General features: G+C 30.7%; 1 protein-coding gene across 1 annotated transcript; it reads right to left on the bottom strand.

Annotated features, from left to right (window-relative positions):
- Positions 1-1770: 1770 nt before the first annotated feature.
- LOC126742360 (uncharacterized) lies at positions 1771-7499 on the bottom strand. The gene is made up of 5 exons (XM_050449004.1): positions 6428-7499; positions 5999-6076; positions 3901-4525; positions 2531-3834; positions 1771-2474 (listed from the first exon to the last, which is right to left on the bottom strand). The coding sequence occupies exons 3-5, from the start codon at positions 4103-4105 to the stop codon at positions 2337-2339; spliced, it is 1647 nt and encodes a 548-aa protein (XP_050304961.1). The 5' UTR covers positions 4106-4525; positions 5999-6076; positions 6428-7499; the 3' UTR covers positions 1771-2336.
- Positions 7500-20359: the final 12860 nt, after the last annotated feature.

Genomic DNA, 20359 nt, shown 5'->3' with positions numbered 1-20359 from the left:
AGCGAAGAAATGCCCTTATGTTAATAAAAATGTTCAACGTAGCCACGCATTGAACCACAAAATAGTACTAGCGCAAAAGTTGATTTGTATTCTTCTACAATTCACATGACTTAAAAACTCCTTCAGTGGTTAAGCTTGACTACGTTAAGTATTATTCTGAAGATTGCTTTAAATTTTTTTGCAATTTCAGAAATGTTTGCAAACTGTCTAGAATTAAAAGTTGTACCAAGTAAGGATACGACTATAAAAGAATATTTTATTAGAATAATTTTAATAGAAAAATAAACCAGATTTATAGGTATTAATCAAATATTTATTAAAAATAAACACAGGTACTTGTTATTAGTAAATTTATTATAGTTAGCCTAAAATAATTTTTTTAATGAGATTTGGCGTTTTGGCGATTGCAGTGCACAGCTTGGTTAAGTGACCTTAGAACCTTACGTCTTCGGATGATTTTTTCATTTTTTGCTGGCCTTCCTGCCTGAATTCGCTTTAATACAGATGTCATTCCAGGTCTTTGCGATCTTCTACTTATGGACGTGGGCTGTACTTTAATTATTTTTCCACGACGAATATTCTTCATTCTACTGAAAAAGTTTTTATTTTTTTAAATGTTTTAATCAGTTTCACTACCATATTTGTTGCTTCAGGAAACAAGTCTATTTTAGCCATCTGTACGAGATTTGAAAAAATTTGACTTAATTGTTCTACCGCAACTTCTTTAAATATTTTAACACTCATCTTGTATATTAAAATCAAAAACCAATAATAATAATAACATAATTAATCACACATTTTGTTCACTCTGTTACTACCAATTTTACAGCACCAAATAAATTTTTCAAAAAAAAAACATTTTTCTTTCTAATGCTCTGTGCTGTAGTAAAGTATGTAAATGTGCCACCCGGTATACTATAAAAGAGATAAATATTATATATTGATATTGCTCCAAGGATGCTTCCTTAAGTTCACCTATAGTTATTGTAACTATTAGAAATTTGTTACAGGAAATAATTTAAATAGAGAACTTAATGATTTTCTTTATAGCGAAAAGTTCTTCCTAAGACATTGTTGATAGTAGCTTTAATTCATATTGAAGAATGAGTACACACCTTCACCTACTCATTAAAATACGATTTTGGTCGATCTGTATATATTTGGATTTTATTTTTCAGAAATTATGTATATATATTTTGTCGTTATTGCAGTAGGAGAAATTGAGTGCAGATTAAAAGTGTAGGTGGTATAAGTTTTTGGTTTATTCCTAATTGGGATAGTTGTAGGAAATATAGAAGAATTGATAGGTTCGAGAGGTTTCTTCATATTAGTTTTTATTTTCCTCATAATATATCAGTTGTATTAACATTGGTTAGTCACATAATAAATTATATTATTACTATTATCTCATTACGTACCTCATTATATCATCCTTGGAGATAAATAATATGATAAATAACAGGTCAAAATAATCATAAGTTGTTTCTATGACATTTAAGTGTAATAAGTTTCTCAAAGTCTTTTGATTATTAGCCCACCTATACTTCTTTGTCTTAGTTCCAAGGCGTCTAAACATTAACGCATAAAAAGCTTCCAAGAAAGATTACTGACTAAGCAAATACACCAGAGACTAAAATACTAATAAAATATTTAAATTCCTTTTGATGAATGCAACAAATATATAATTTGAAACAAATCTTTTTACTATTCATTTAGCAGTGAAGCAATCTTTATCACCAATCTTCCTCAATAGCCATACGCCTTCAGAAGTAATCTTAAGAGCATCCATCAGCACGTGACCAACTCGGATTTCAAAATATAGGCGATTTTTTGGCTCACCCAACATATGGCAACACTCAGCGGAAGGATGAAGGGAAGGGGTCATTTCAAAGCGGCGACCAAACCGATAGGTTCTCGCGTGTCATATAAATCTGGTGAGGATGGAATAGCATGGCGCAGGGAATTATGAAACTTGAATAATGAGACATTACGATTGTCGATTATTGGCAAAATTTTTCTTTGAAATGGGGTGCTCGATCCTATTTCATATAATTTTTTTTTTGCTACAATTATTATTAAACTTTTTGCGAGACTTTTTGTTAATGATGTACGGGGGAGTTTTTAAGAGGCATTTTTAAAAAAATATACATTTTTTATACAAAATCTATGTATAATTGTTTTTTTTTAAACATTTTTTTTTAACTGTTATACATTTTGCCCTAATCTTATTGAAAAAACAATTATATACATACTTATATTTTAAATTTTATTTTAAAAAGTACAGTTTTATATTTGCAAAAATCTATTAATATACCTATTTTAAAATTAAAATGTTGTTATTTTCTCGATGGATTTCTTATTTCCAGTCCTCTACTATATCGCGGGTCGATAATTTCCGGTAATAAACAATTGTAATAGAAACTTTTTAATTTTCCTATCATTTTGTCATTCCAGAATGAGTCCTGCCGCCAAATCTGAAATAATAAATTCGTTATACCAAATATCTTACTACTTAAAACAAAAAGCTTACCTGTTCTACCAGCATCCCCATAGGTGTCCATAAAATAAAATAACAAAAATCTCTTTTTGTGATATGAAGCTGGCCTTGGATTTGATAAAAATAATCATGGTTCTGTTTTAAATGCATCTGTCCATTTTCATCAAGGGTGGCAAACTTGATTATTTTTTTATTGATAGCTTCTGTAGGACTGATTGCTGAAGCTGTTGATGGGCACTTTACTTCTACTAATCCTCTTGAGCCAACTAGCCCATCAGGGCTAGCAGCCAAAGCACAACATTCGGAATCAATAAAAAGACCACACATTTCAACTTTTAAATTGTAGGTTTCCTCAAATTGTTGAATAGCAAATGGTTCTTTTTCGGTGCCATACTTAGTGTGTTTATTGCCCCGAAACTTGGAATAAAGAATTGCTTTTACTTTATTTTTGCAATTTGTTTTTTCTAGCATTTTGCAAATATTTCCAAAATTTGATGCTGTAAGCCTTAAACTCCTTTCTTGATACCACTTTGGATTTCCTCCTTGTCCTCTGGTACTAATCTCTAAATCCTTAATCTCATTTTCATTTTTTTCGAGTTCTTCTAAAAATTCCTTTTTTTTTTCTTCAAATAAATTTTCTTCCATGTCTGGCTGTATGCTATTATCTGCCTCCTGATCCCCATAATCTTTATCAGGAAGCGCAATTGATTTATTTCGTTTTTTAAATAGGGTTTTTGGTCTTATTTTAAGAGTATTAATACGTCTTTGTTTAACTCTATTAATAAATTTTTTTGTATGACCAGAAGGACTTTTTTCAGCAATTGATTTAAAAATTTGTCTGTGGTATTCTCCGCTTCCAAGATTATAAGATAGGGCTGCAGCTTCACACCGTATTTGATAAGACCCTCTTTTTGAAAAATTGATGCGCTTTCCGCCAATAAACTTGCATACCACAGAGTTATAATGTTCAGCTACATTATTGTCCATATTTCTTAACAAACTGGAAGCATGCAATATGAGTCTATTTAGACAAACTTCAATGTCTTGCAAAACCCCACATGCCTTCATTTCTTCAATATAATTTTTTTCTCCAAACTTTTTATCACATCTAAAATATCCTATGGCTGTACAGTTTAGATGCTCTCCAAATACGTGGGATGGTATATTTTTTAAATCTTTAGTAAGATTTTCTATTTTAATACTAAAGCTTTTATCTTCTTTATTTCTTTGAGTAACAGCCATTGCAACAGCAGTTCTCATCCTTCGTATATTGTTCAAAATATGTTTGCGCAGGTATGGTGAAACCGGATTATTTGTACTGTTGCTTCTTTTTTTACCTAAAATAAATAAAGAACAATTAATAGCTTTTTCAAAAATTAATGCTAATGATGGAATAAACTTACTAGATATTTCACGCAATTTGGAGCAAAAATTTCTTAATAAATGATTCCTGCACTCAATTTTCTCCACATGTAAACTTCCATATGGGCGAGCCTCGATCAGTTTTTTATAGACGCTACTGTCACCATCCCCAACAAGTCTTTTATAAATAATATTATACATGTCAATACTTTTTCGAAATCCTTCCACAATTATGTCGGATTCCATACTTGTGGATGTATTTGACCAGTTCTTATAACATGTATGATCTGGAATGACTCATGGTGCTGCTGATATGTATTTGGAGACATAAAAGGGACATCCAGTATGGCCATAAATTCTTCCGCGGCAGTAAATCCAATACCCGTTGAAATGGTTGCTAAGGCTGCTGCGGCATTTATGTCCATGGATGTTTCAGACTCATCTTGAGTAAACAGATTGAGGTATTTTTCTAAATTGCACATTTTGCACTTTAGTAAAATTGAACTTTTTAAGCCTTTTCTATTTTCCGTCAAAATGTTCATATCTGCAATTGTGCAATTAAATGGAGGGTGTCTGGATAAATTCTGGATTTCTTTAAAAAGCTTCTGAATATCTACGATTCTCCTTCCTTCTATAACGTAGTCAGTTATGGTATCAGGAGATGTTCTAAAAGTAATATTTTGATATGAAAACTAATAAAAAATAAATAATTAAAAAACTCAACCAATTAAAAAATAATAAAAAAAAATATGGCCAAAATGAAAGTTTAGTTTTTATCACGAGTTTAGGTATTACGCTTTTCATCAAATTTTTTAAAAATAATTTGTTACAAACCATTCCATATTCACTTTTTAAACAAATCATTAGAAAATAAGAAATATGGGCCAATTGGGTACATATTATGTACCGGGTGGGCAAATAAGAATGTTCACCGGCTATATCTCAGGCCCTAATAATCGTATTGCCTTGAAAAAAAAATGTTATAAAAGTGGCCCAAAAAAAAAGCCGGAAATTATTTTGAAGTTCATTGGTCGGCCGCTAGAGGGCGCTACAGCTTCTTTGAATCTTAAAATTGCATTTTTGCCAAAAAAATCTCTAACAACCTACACCTCAAAATATTATATTACTATTCTAGAAGAATTTTCTCACAAAAAAGTTTTTACAAAAATTTCTGTCAAATGTCAAATAAAGTGGTGGGGGGAGTTTTTATCTTGAAATATAAAAACAGCTGAAAATCGGCACTGACTGAACCGATTTTTTTTCAACAAATTTTGTTTAAAAGTCCTTTGTTGCTTTATTTTTTCTACCAAAAAAAATTGTCAAATTACTTTCCCTAAAATACACTAGAGGGCGTTTACTTGTGATTTACCCTTTCTGATGGATTATTTAAAGAAAGTCAAATACAACTATATATATTTTCTTACGTCATTTAAAGCAGGGAACAAAGCCTTACTAGCCGGTGAAAACCGCATTACGATATCACGTCTGGTTATACCGGAAGTAGATGTCAACTTTCTTATTTTAAATTACACACCCTATATATTATTTGATTTTTAGATTTTACATAAAATTCCAAGAAATTTGAGGTATCATCTGTATACTGAAGTATTCCTGCTAAAAATTAAAAAATCATAAATTTTAGTGAAATCATTAGTGAATATTATTTATATGTTTTATAATGCTGGGTAGCAATTTATCGAAATCCGGTATTTTGTGTTTTTGGTTTAGGTATGTACCTAATATAAGTAATAACATATCAAGTTTTGAAAAACTTATTATGTGCTTTTTCATTACGTATAATATTTTAGTAAATCCCTACGACTATCTTCAAAAAAGCATTGCATGAAATTTGAATTTATACATTATATTATTTTATAGCATTATATTTTGGTTTAGGAATTTAATGTATTAATACTTTTAATATAGGTAACTTAATAAAATTAATTAAAAGCGTCAACTAAAATCAGTTTTAGTTGACGTACTATTAAACCTCAAACGCTATCAAAAAATGCATTTTTCATTTGGCTCACTCTGTATGAAATAAAAAGCGCCAAAAACACGTTAAAAAATAAAATAGATATTATGTTTGAATTTTCCAGTTACGATGCATAAAATAATAGATAATTATAAAGCACTAACCTTTGTCTTTCAACTTCTATTTCCTCTTCAGATGTGTTATGAATTGGCATACTTTCAGTAGCAGAAGTACGGAAAGTACTAAAATAAATGACAAAAAATTAGTATGTTTTTGCAATGGCCAAATCTAAAATATAGATTTGGATAGAGATTAATACAATAATACAAAAAAAAAATTAAATTAAAAAAAATGTTAAATGTATGTACAGATTTTATGACATTTGATAATTTTTAAAAATAGTAAGATTTTATCTTTGAAAAGAACCTATTTTTAAAATCTTATTTCCAGTAAGATGCTAATACATTATATTTTTATGTTTACAATGAGACAAAATAATAAAATAATTTTTGGAAATATTTATCTACTGTTTATCTAATTGTTTTTAATAAATCTACTTTTTCAAAAAAAAAATTGTTAAAATCCATACTTACTTTTTGGTATTAGTTAGATAATAACTCTTTTTGTGTTTCCTTGATTTCCGGCGCGAATAGTAAACCTTGGATTTACCGTCTTTACGTTTTCCCAATTTTTCAAAAAATAACTGCTCTTGCACAATAAAAACAAAAACACTATAACAGTAAAGTTCACAGTTTTCACAAAAATAGCACACGACAGACTTCCATATACATGCAACGGCACATCACAAACTAAAAAGTGTTAGGGTACGTAAAAAGTTACAGTTATTCAGGTACCCAGTCTAAAATTTTCGTTTTTCTCATTATTCTACCTGTGTATAATATAACATTATTGTTTAACAATGGGGTAAGGCGGCACCGAGGCGACGCGATGGCGCGGCGACAGTCGCTTGCAGACAGACTTAAAAATTCAAACAAAAAAAAACAAAATTTACTAAATATCCTACTAATCTAACCTAAGTACCTAATATTATTAATTGTTATTAGTTGCCTACTAATAACAATTATTAATAATATTGCAGCGTACGGCAAATTTATAAACACATCAACGCTACATCACAAACCAAAAAGGATTGTGGGCAAAAGTTCGAAAAATAACTAAAATCAGGTAGTCCAAACTTTTCGTATTTGTTAATATTCAACCTACATAATTTATTACATTACTATATATTAATATTTTTTAACATTGGGGTGACACGGGAACGACGCTCGCCAGTAGATCTTGGATCGATAAAGCATAAAGCAATGCTGCCAAGTATGCCGAGACGTAGTAAATATTCTAAAATTTGATGAAAATTGCCATATTTTGCTATTACACGTTTGCTAGGTTTATTATTAAAAATTTCATAAAATGTTATTAGGGTTAATTTCTTAAAAACGCATTTACTAGAGGCGAACTTATTTATTTTTTTATATTTTTTTTTTATTAAAAAGAAAAATATCAATATTTAAAAAAAAATAATAAACCAATAACTTCGCTTCTTCTGCTAAATATTTAAAAAATACTAGTGAAGATCTCATTAAAATATCTTTTAAAGCAAAAGAGTTATCCATGTAATAGAAATTAGGGGGTGATGAACGCTCTTAAATAAATATACCCTTCACATTTGACTGTTCATAAATCACCATCGCCCTCTTAACCCAAATCTCCCGCGACAAAATAACGTAACATCCTCGTAAAAATCTAAATTCATGTTCAATATCGCACTATGCACAACAACAATAAAATATCTTATAACACTATATAAACTTGTCCCAAATTTCGAGCCGATCTTAACCCTGAATCTGAAAAAATGGTGTCGTGGCCGCGCGCGGTGTCGATGCTCGATCGACCCAAAAAAAAAGTTTGCATCCTCCGTAACACAACCGTTATTTATTTTGACTTTGAGAATAATAGATAAGCTTCTTATTATTATTTATTATCTCCTATTTTGGTATAGTAAATACAGATTTTGTAGTGAGGAAATTTGTTATGTTTTTGTTGAAGGTTGTTAGAACACCCAAGGCGGGCATTATTTTAGACATTATTGAGTAACCATTTCAATCATATTGTTTTAACTTTTATTTTCCCGGTATTTAATTTAAATAAGTAAAAACTTGTTATTATAATATTTATTGTTATTTTCATATGCTGTGAATTCCTTCTTCCATATAATTTTATTTTCTACTAAGATCGGCTTCATTACTTTTACTTTAACTAAGGTAGTGAGAAGCCTGGCAAATCAGATTAATTAAAATCCAATTAAAATATATTAAGTAAAGTTACAAATAATACATTGGCTCAAATATTGTAACAAATACCAAATTAAAGTTCCTATTCTAGGCTAGTTTTCGTACTCTTTTCTTGGGGGGTGACAATGGGGGTGTACATGGCGCGTCAGCCATTATTTGTTAGCAAACAAATTAACAAAAAAATAAACACAATCTCAACTTTTCAATATTGCGAAGATTCAAATATTCGAATAGCAGAAAATTCAACCAAAACGATCTAAAGCCGCTCGACTAATAAAATTAAATAAAACCCTCCTCTGCACCTCCGGCGCAGAACGATCACGTGACCACTCCATCTGTTCGGTAACCCAAGTATAATTTGCATTAATTACTTGTTAAATCCTAATCTTTTGAGAAAATGATTGTACAGTATAGTGGTTACGTGACGATCTTGTAGATCTATAAAACAGTGTTAATTAAAAGGATCAAGACCTAGTAGTCTGCTTATTAATTTTATTTTAAGTTATCAAAAACTCATCATATTTAGCGATATGAATCTAGAGTTGCCATTAACAATCAAATTTTAAAGTGGTTAAGGCTTCCAAACGCTTCGGTTTACCTGTATATAAGAAATTAAAATTTGACACTAATTTAAATACTTTGAATAAGAAACTAGCTTTCGGCTGTTACAGTGAAGATGTAGACAGACAGTAGATAAATCTGTAAGATTACTGCCAGGGAACTTAGTACTACTATTGCAAGAACTATTTATTTCTCACTTATAAAGTTATAGTTAAGATACTGTATTTAATTCCGGAACTTCTGTGCCTAAAATCCTTTTAATTTTTTTTTATTTTGTTTAAATCTAATAAAAAGGGAGCAGACTAAGCTCACTGGAAACAGAATCTATATATTGCCAAGTGTTTGTTTTGAAAACTAGACGTCTTATTTTTAAATACCATTTTGATTTTTCTAATAACAAAACCTATTAAGTACCAAACATACTATTACTATACTATACTATACTATATGCTTGCCAATCCCTTAATATATTCTATAATAGATATTAAATTGTTACTATATGTACAGCCTTTTTAGTACAGCATTTTAGGATTTGAAAATCTTCTAACACCATAATGAGACACTTTATTTAATAGTATTGTATGGTTTATTATATCGAAAGTCTTGGTAAAGTCAAAAAAGATTCCAATAGACTTCAGTTTAGATGATTCAAAGTTGTTTAAAATTCTGACATATAGGGATAATATGGCATCTGATGTAGAGATACTGGTTCTGAACCCATACTGGCAACAAGACTAAATATTAAAAGCATCCAGGAAGGCTACGAACCATTTTTTAAAAGAATTATTAAATACTTTGGCCTTATTATAAAGACGTATTACTATAGATACCTTTTGTTCCATTTAAAAATACACACACTAAAATGATAAGTTAATAGGTAGGTCAAAGCAGAAAGGACACCAGCAGTACATCTTGACACTAAAGAAAAATAATATCATTAATACTACAAGAGTTTTTGATGGAGGTAGATTTGGTTAAGTACTTCATTGCCAGTAAAAGATAATAAGAAAAGTAACGATGACAAACTGTTGCATTTCCTATCAGTTTTCTTGTGGACCTGAAAGTTTTTTGTTAGTTTTATTACTGAGTCCACAAAAAAATCGTTAAAGGCGTCTGCGATATTTGTATTTCCAGTAATGTTAAGTAATGTTACTTTCATTTTCAATAATGTTTTCAGGGATATCCCTATTCTTCCGAGTGCAGAAATTGCTGCTTTTGTTTATAATATTTCATAAGGTTCACGTTTGGTCAAAATTGTGTTTCATATATAGGTTCTCCTTGCAAGGGCAATATTTTTTCTGTAAGATTTTAACCTGCTTTTGTAGGTTAAAAGTATGTCATGATTATTGTGAGATTTCAACTGCACATGCAAATGTCTTTAGTCTTCACTCTCATTAATTAAGTGGGGAGTTATCCACAAGTTAAAATTCACTTTGAAGTCGCTTGCATTTGGTAACTTAAGGAAAACTCATGTTAAACAGGCTTTGAAATGTATTAAAGAAATAAGTAAATTTATTTTCTAAATGAAGACTTTCAAGCACAGGCAGCCAGTTCTCTTTTAATAGCAGTTTATATAATTGATATTTTCCTGAGAAAAAGATCCAGCAGAGTACATCAGAAGTAATAAAACTAGATTAAGATGGATTACTACAGGTTACGGAATCCAAGTTAAAATGCAGGATTTCTGCCCGATGATCAGTGAAAGTTAAATCTGTAGTGCTTGTTATGACTCTATTCTACTCTCTCTTACTAGCATTAGTAAAGACATTGTCAATTAAAGTGCAGGATGAACCTTGAACTCTGGAAAATTCAAAGAAAGCTTAACGTAAACTATAAGAACTAAATTATATAACAGTATACATTGCTTCCTTCTTACATCCAGAATGAAAATCGTAATTATAATCACCACAAAAAATATTAAACTATTACATTTACACAAAATCAATTACTCAATTACTTGGCAAGATACATACTAAAAGTTAAAAAAGCAGAAATCGGGGGCGATACAGATAACATGCTAAGAATTTAAAATTAGTTACAGTTTTTACCCTAGTAGCAGCGCATTTAAACAGATTTGGTAATGAAAAGTCTTCATTCCCAAAATAAATCCTGCAAATTATTGTCTGCAGAAGTGTGTTGCCATCATGTAGTTGCTAAGTTTAAAATAAGCATCTTCCATACCAGTAATCCAGGTTTCTGTAATACACATAATTTCACAAAACGCCAGAGGTCTAAAAAAAGTTTTAATTTGGAAGATTTAAGGGAATGCTCTTGCATTCAGGTTGACCAACGCTATACTATTTATAAATTTGGTTTTTCCTGAATCTGCCAGAATTGCTTTGTCTAAACGCATGCACAAAAACTGAATGTCTTCACAGCTCTGCCTTGTGGTTAGTTTATTGGTTGCAGCAGTTTGTCTTCCAGATCTTTAGGTGCCATAACTTTAAAAGCTTTATGTTCTCTAGACCTAACGTTAGTAGCCTCAATAAAAACTCTTGACATAAAGATGAAAATTAAAGGTGTAGACGCCATCAAATTTCCAAGATTATTTTTTAACGTTTTCTGATCAATTAATTTTTTTATTCTTCTGCCTTGAGCAATTGTATTGCTATCTTTGGCTAAGTTAATATATTTGTTCAATGTTTGTTCTATTAATGCCTGCATTATGGCACCATTTATTCTCTGAGTCGATACCAAATCCTTTTATCAACTGTTTTCATAAGAAATGTCTTGGGAATTTCCTTTCCCCATAAGGTTAGGTTTTTGGATCATAGATAAATGCATTGTAGAGCCATATTCCATAACACAATCGATTAAAGTTTTAAAATGGTCAGTAATTTCTTGTGATTGTTTTTGAAGTACTTTAGTAGAAACATTTTTAGAAGTAGAGTATTCAAGATTGCATAGGGAGTTTCTATCATACATATATAGGGTGGTCCAGTTTAAACGTCATTAATTTTAATACGTGATAGAGAATTTAAAAAGATATAGACTTTCATCATATTTTTTTCACAGAAATGTGTAATAACAAAGATACAGGGTGTTAAAGTTAAGAATAAATATTTGTTTATTTATCATAACTTTTAAACCTTGCAAACGTTTTTCGTATGTTGATTCGATAAGTAACATTTTTTGATTAACTTGTATAATTAATTAAATCAGAACTAAATAAGTCTGTGCTCTATTATTCCTCCTTACCTATTAATATCTATGGTATGGAAAGAAAAGAGTCAATCAGATTGACAAATAAATTAATACATCATAAAGATAATATTTTAAGCTACATCAAAGGTTCCTTTTAAGGACTTTTTAAGGATTATTTACCTATAGATTGCACTCCGATCACATTTAATGAACAGCTAAAATATGCAATACATCTAATTATATACAGGGTGTCCCAGCGAAAACGAAACAGGTATTTTTGGTATGAAAAAAAAATTTTTTTACAAAAATCTCGAACAGGTCGATTTTATTTTCGAGGGGGACAACTTTTCCTTAACAAGGCACCCTCATACCAGTAACCCTCTTCGAGGGGGTGGGATCACCCCTAAAATCTTAAATAGAAAAAGGGGTCGTGTGATACCTTATTTTAAAGGTCTTTTAATTCTGAATATAACTGCCAAATTTGAAGTGGCTAAAATTTTTTATCCGGATATGACAGCTTGTCAAAATTGTAGAAACAGCGAAAATGAAAAAGGTATTTTGAACTCTGTTTTGGATAATATTTTTAAAAGAATAAGGAAGTCCTAATTTCAAAGGGGTCACTTATTAATTAAGAGGCCACCCTAATACCTGGAACCCTTTACGAGGGGTTGAAAGCACCCCTTAAATCTTAAATAGAAAAAAGGGTCGTGTCATTCCTTATTTTGAAGGCCTTTTTACTCTGAATTTAAATGGTGACTTCTGAGTGACTGATGGATATCTTGTGGATATAAAAATAGCAAGAAATACAATCTTTACTGCCAGTAAAAGTGGAGAGATAAGAAATACCTACCCTTTTCCTTTTGTGTCTTTTAAATAAAACAAGTTTATTTAAATTACGTCAATTTATTAAATGTTCAAATTGTGCCCCGCCTACTTCCATGCAGGAATACAGGTTTTGCTCAAAATGATGCCTGACGTTTTGTAGAACTTCAGGTGTTATCATCTGACACTCATTTATAATTCTCTGGCGTAAGTCTTCTAGGGTGTCTGGTTGGGTAGCGTAAGCTTTTGTTTTTAAATGCCCCCATAAAAAAATCTAATGGGGTTAAATCGGGTGACCTAGCTAGCCATTCCATAAAAGGTCCTCTCCTTCCAATCCAACGATCAGGAAATATCTCATCAAGATATTGCCTCACACCAGCAGCATAATGTGGAGGCGCTCCGTCTTGTTGGAAAACGACTTGATCATCATCAGAATGATTTCCGCCTTCCATTATTTCTACTATTCTTGGATACATGGCATTTTCCAAGAGATCTCGGTACATTTCTCCATTCAAATTTCCGGGAAGAAAAAACGGACCAACAATGGAGCCGCCCAAGATTCCCGCCCAAACATTTAACTCCTCAGGAAACTGGGTATGAACTTGGGTATGAACGAAACTGGCCCGGATTTGCATTTGACCAGTAGCGGCAGTTATGACGATTTACGTTGCCATTAAGAAAAAAAGTACATTCATCTGAAAAGCAAATGTTGTAAATAAGACGCGGATTAACAGTTATCATTTAACTAAGCGATTCACAAAATTGCACTCGTCTGTCAAAATCGTCCTCATTCAGTTCTTGCACCAAATGAATTTTGTAAGCATGGAATTTATTATGCTTAAGTATCCTATGGACACTACTTTTGCTTACTCCTGTACAAACCGAGCTACAAATTCCTTCTCTGAAGTTGTAAGTTTCCAGTCCCATAAAAACCATTTAGAATTTTGTGACGTTCTTCATCTGTTATTATTAAACATTTTTTCCCTGCTTTATAACAAAAAGAACCACTACACCTAGGTCGAAGAACCTTCCTGGCAGGTATTTGCTTTTTACTATTGTAACTAAAATATGCTTCACCTAGATTTCTAAGATGGGAAGCAACTTTTTTTTTATTTTCCTTCTTGTGTGCAGTCAAATCTGTCTCATTTTCCTTAGAATTCCCGTCAACTGTGAAGTCCTCAGGTACTTCTGAAATCTCTTCTATTAAGCTGACTACAGGAAGCTCATGCATGCGCTGACACGTACCATCCTCAGAGAAATGAGTCCAACATAATAAGCGCAGGCAATTTGAACACGCAGCAAATACCTCATCTGATTCTCTGCAATGTGGAACTTCACAGTGCTGAATGTATGTCGGATCTTTATCCGAATCATCTTGAAATTCGCACGGTTCGGAGTCGGAGAACAGTTCATTGCTAATACCAAAAACTTTCTCATTACTGAGAGGTATTGTATTATCTTTAGGTTTTTCCCTCGGTTTTTCCACTTCAACAATAGCTGCAATCTTGACTGGAATGCTATTTGCACCAATAAGCTTCTCTCTTAACCTCTGAAGCGGAAGATCTTCTTCGCTATCGCCTAATGAGTTTTTAGACAACAAATTTAATGGATGAAATCACTACTAGTGAAGCTATTTTTGATCGCAATCACTGTTCCAAAATACCATTTCTTATGCGGCTTCCAATACATTTTTATTTCAGTACCCATTTTCACTACCGTATCTGATTTATTGACACACTCTATTTGGCTAATTAAAACGATATTTTCAGTTCTATCTTGCCATCTTACAGCTACTTCTGTTTTAATAACCTAACCTTGTGGATCCTTTAATCTATAATAAAAGTAAATTCTTTGTAGAATACAATTCATAAAAACAAAACCTCCTATACATTACCAATTACTAACCACCAGAAACTCCCAAAAGCCACTATAAAATAAAATTATTGTAGTAATAAACCTCACCATTAGTTAACACACTAATAAAACGTTTGTTTATAAACTATTTTAGGTTAGGTTGTTATTGTTTACCGGCGCGCACGTCGTGTGGTGTGAGTGGGGCGGAACACAAACGCTACAGTTTTAAAATACGACATGGGCGTAAGTGGAGTTAAGCCCCTTCGTCATATTATATACCGTCCTTACGTGAGTTAGATCCAGAACTATTTGCGGAATGGGTAGCTAGATAGATACGCCCTTCTGCCATATAATACTACTCTCAAAAATATAATCTTTACGAGGCTTATCTCAAAAATGGCTTTTTTTGAGATACGCCCCTATGTCTTTACAGTGACGAATTTCAAAACTATTTAAATAAATGCTGCTTTATGAAAGAAAACCAATGATATTTAGCAAGCTAAATAAATTCTTCAGATACTTGTGTTTGCATTTTATTTGGTATTTTGTTTTTATTTATGATATGCTGATAAGGTGTAATAACAATAATATTAACAATACTAATAAATTTTTAATCATGTTTTAATGATCCAATAAAAAAAATGTAATAAAGGGTTTCAGGCATAAAGGTTTATTTAAAGCATTTTTTCCAGAATTTTATTTGGCTTTCATATCCAGAAGAAATCCATCAGTCACTCAGAAGTCACCATTTAAATTTAAAGTGAAAACGCTTTCAACATAAGGTATAACACGATCCCTCTTTCTGTTTAAGATTTAAGGGGTGCTTTCAACCCCTCGTAAAGGATTCCAGGTATTAGGTGGCCTCTTAATTAATAAGTGACCCCTTCAAAAATAGGATTTCCTTGTTCTTTTAAAAATATTATAAAAAAAGAGTCCATAATACCTTTTTCATTTTCGCTGTTTCCGCAATTTTGACAAGCTGTTTTATCCATAGAAATAATTTTAGCCACTTCAAATTTGGCAGTTATATTCAGAATTAAAAGACCTTTAAAATAAGGTATCATACGACCTCTCTTTCCATTTAGGATTTTAGGGGTGATTCCACCCCCTCGAAGGGGGTTGCTGGTATGAGGGTGCCTTGGTAAGGAAAAGTTGTCCCCCTCAAAAATAAAATCGACGCGTCCGAGATTTTTGAAAAAAAAATTTTTTTTTCATACTGAAAATAGCTCTGTTTCGTTTTTGCTGGGACACCCTGTATATTGGTATTGAACATATCTAGATAAAAAAATTAAAAAAATTAATTTGAGGTTATCTATAGAACCATACGAACACCTAAAGATCGCGAAAAAATATAGCTAACTAATTCTTCAAAGTCGAAATTTTAAAAAATAAGATTTATTAAATGTTATTTATTTCCAAGCACCTCTTAAAAAATGCAAAAAATTCCTGTTGAAACTTTTATAAAATTCAAAATATTCCAATCTGTCACCAAATTTTCCGGTCTGACTGTTTGAAACAACAACAAGCCCGTGGGCGTCCCGAATTAACACCATCAGCCGAATTTAAACGTTATCCTGGTGATTTCTTTTCGGGAATTAAGTGATACGGGAGCCAGTGCAACGAACCGAAACCGTCGGCCAAAAACTGTTAAATTTGAACTTGGCTCCATTGCGTTGAGTTAAATATTACCGCAAAAAAGTTCAAGATCAACGGTGTGCAGAATGTGTGGCGGATTTATAGGTTGCAGCTTTTTTTACGGAACGGATTAATATGCCACATGCTTTTGGTTTTTACAGCTTAAAAAGCCTGGATCTTCTCGATGAAAGAGTCTTTTGGGATCATTTGAGATCACGATTATATTTTTTGTGACAATGCCCTGAAAAGAATTTCTAAATTAGTATAAATTAGCCTAATTAGTAAAAGTAGCCAAAAATTACTAAAAAGTGTTTCTTGATAGAAATCAAAAGAGTATTATGTTGGGAATTTTGTAAAAAATTTGCTTATATTTTATTTTTGATGGATATAGGTCAAAACAAATCGGTTAGACGATCAATTATATAATTTGTCGACGTTATCCTTATGACTCCAAAAGACACATAAAGAAGACAAATAAAATCATTAAATTAAAAATCATTAAACCAATTTTATACAGTAATAAAAAGACATTGAATAAAATTAATTATTTTAAAAAATTGGATATAAAATTTAACAAAAATATGAAAATACACAATTTCTAAGCCTTCCAAATATAAAAACCAAAAGGTCACAACAGATATCATTAGGAAGATTCTATTAAAACGAAAAACTGCATATACAATTAAATAATATATTGTAGATTATCCTCATTATTATTAGTAACTGTAATATCATAATTAATACAAGAAATTCATAGGCTCTAGAGCTTTAGCTTTTTTTTTGTTTTGTGATAACCATTTATGTTGAGAGATGATTTTTAGCAATAGCTGTGAGACAATCGTTCCAAGCAGCTAATCTTCTCATCAAATATTTACAAAAGAAAAAAGTAATACATTTATTCTTATACATTTTTTTGGATAAATATACCTGGCGACTCACATAGTATTGGATCTTAGGCTATATGCAACCTGTTCTTAGTTTATTTTGTTTTTTATTTTTTTTAACATGCATGTTGCTAAATAGGTTGAAATAAGCATTATTTACTGTTTTAATATTAATCATTTTACTTAAGAGCCTCTTTTTATTTTTGCAGTTTCTAGATAGAATCTTTGTTTTTTCAAAAACAAATGGATGTTAAAACATTTTAAAGTGCTCAGCAAGAGCGGTTTTTGAATTACTGTTAATAAGTACATTCGGTTTTTGTACTTATTATATGTTCAGCAACTCTAGATCTCAAATACTAAGACATTTGACCGATGTAAACACCATTCCACCCACAACATAGAATTTTAAGTCCTTTGGTGTCTTTGTTTTTAATTTAAAAAAGAGCGCTTGGTAATGTTTCCATTCTTAAAAGCAATGTTATCATCATTAACTTCTCTTGCAATCTTTTCAGAGAGATTACTGATATATGAGTTTTTCCGCCGTTTTGATTTATTTTTAAGATGTTAGTTTTAAGCAATGTTTTATTAACTTAATTATGTGGATAGTCATTATTTACAAAAAAGTTTTATATTTTAAGAAGATTCTTTATGTGATAGTCAATATGAAACAGTGACAGTGCTCTACTCTTCAAATTTTATATAATTTTAATTTTTTGGTTGAAAGAGTGATTAGAGTTATAGTTTAAAAATCTTTCTGAAAATGTTGGTTTTTGTTACTTATCTGTTTTTATTATATTTTGATTAGTTCTAATAAATAGAATGTCAATGAACGAGATTGAGTTGTTAGTCTCTAGTCGGTCTGAAAACAATTGCCAAACAGTAATACAATAGAGAAATACGAATCCGGATTTAAAGGTAGAAGATAGAAGAAAGAGGCACCAAATTCACTGGACAGAAATGCAAGAGTTAAACAGGAACCATGTGTATATGAAATTTTCCATAAACAAAAAAAACATCCAGGAACCTTTTAATAATAATAAGCTTTATTTCCAACAGGTTACATATACCCAGTTATAGGAGAATCAATTAAATATATAAATGTACAAGTACGAATGCATGAACTGTATTAGATTCATGCAACTAAACATCTTGATAAAATTAGTGACTATATAAAACGTGAACTATCGTCTTTGAAAAAAGAACCAGAAACTCAAAGAGGTCCCAGGTATACCCTGCGATTGTAGGGCACTATGCTGCAGCAGGCAGCAATAATTATTTGAGAAAGAAATACTAGATTTTCAATTTACAATTTTCTTAAAAAGTTACCAACAATTATTAATAAACGTTTCACAAACCTCCAATATAAAGCACAAAAAACATAAAAAAATAAAAGATTAGATTAGTAACGGTATTATCATATCAATTAAGACTGAAGACCGAATGAAGAAAAAATTATTGAAAAGATTTGATACCCAATTAGTTAAAAAATATAGAGAATATAGAAATAAATTAAACAAACTTATACATAAACAGTAAAATGAATATTATAGGAAAAAAATTAAAAATAACAAGAGTAATATGAGAAAGTTGTACCAAATAATCAAAGATGCTACATACGAAAACCTTAAAAACAAAAACGATGGTTTTATTAATATAAAAAATAAATATGGAGAAAATTTTAATAGTCTATTTGAAGCATCAAATTATTTTAATAGCTATTACATCAATGTTGGAGTAGAAATGGAAACAGCAATTCCGCCACCACAACATGAACAAGAATTGGATGCCCCGATAACAAAATCAATTTATTTTAACCCCATAACAAAAAATTAATTAATAAAGTGTATCTCAACATTAAAAAATAAAAGTTCACCAGGTTATGATGGTATTCAAGCTGATATCATTAAACAGACACATTTAGAAATAATTAATCCACTATTACATATACTAAACCTTATATTAGAAACTGGTAAAATACCCCTCAAATTTAAAACATCGGTAATAACACCCATTCATATATCAGGTTCGAAAACATCCATTAATAATTACAGGCCTATCAGCCTTATTAGTAATTTTTGCAAAATTCTGTGAAAAATTTATAAAGATTAGACTAATGAATTTCTTAAGAATAAATAATGTTTTATCCTCAAGTCAATACGGATTTCTTGAGGGGTGCAGTACTAAAGATACCATGCATCAACTAATAACTGAGGTAGTAAATAATTTAAATTCAAACAGAAAATGTATGGCTATATTCCTAGGTCTTGCAAAGGCCTTTGATACTGTGCCTCATAATATACTTCTTAATGTTCTTGAAAGATATGGAATTAGGGGTACTGCTTTAGAGTTGTTTTCAAGTTATTTATCAGGGGGACTACAAATGGTTAAGCTCAATAATATCCTAACTGACAAACAGGAAATTGGCATGATTGGCATTCCACAAGGAACAGTTTTGGGCCCAGTACTCTTTATAATATATTTCAACTCACTATTAAGGGTACAGGTGAATGGTCTACTAGTATTTTATGCAGATGATACAGCGATTGTGATTTCAGGAGTGTTGGGACATTGTAAAAGATAAATCTGTAAATAATTTAATTATAATAAAAAATTGCCTTCAAACGTTTAAATTATCATTAAATTTAGCTAACAACATACATAGCCTTTTTACTTACTAATACGAATAGACCACATTATAGTTCTATTTAAGTAGATAATCACTGTATTAAAGAAACTTCATGTACAAAATACCTTGGAGTTGTAATTGATAAGTTTCTGAAATGGCAACCACACATTGATTATCTTTCTAACAAAATTCGAAAACTAATTCATACATTTTACTTATTGAGGGAATTTTTAAATACTAAGACTTTAATAATGTTGTATAAAGCATTTGTGGAATCAATTATAAGATATGGTATATTGGTATGGGAAGGACTTTATAATAACTGCCTGTACAAATTAAATATAATACAGAAATATATATTAAAAATTATTTAAAAAAAAGATGATTGTACTACACCTACGCATTTACTATTTAATAAAGATATTTTTAACATTCGATCAATTTACACTCTCATAATCTGTTCTTATATACATATTCGACCTAATTTAAAGTCTTTTCTTAATCATAATTATGATACAATAACTAGGTGCAATAGGCAAATTAAACTACCCCTAAGTACTAATAATCTTAATCCAAGATACATAAATTAGTTTGGACCTAAATTGTATAACTTGTTGCCGGGTGCTTTTAGCACTATTTATACCATATTAGCCCAAACGTTGGCAATTTTAAACTTAAAACCTGAGTTTT

This window comes from Anthonomus grandis, chromosome 11 (genome assembly GCF_022605725.1).
Source record: "Anthonomus grandis grandis chromosome 11, icAntGran1.3, whole genome shotgun sequence".
NCBI lineage: Eukaryota > Metazoa > Arthropoda > Insecta > Coleoptera > Curculionidae > Anthonomus > Anthonomus grandis.
This window is presented reverse-complemented; position numbering and strand designations above follow the sequence as displayed.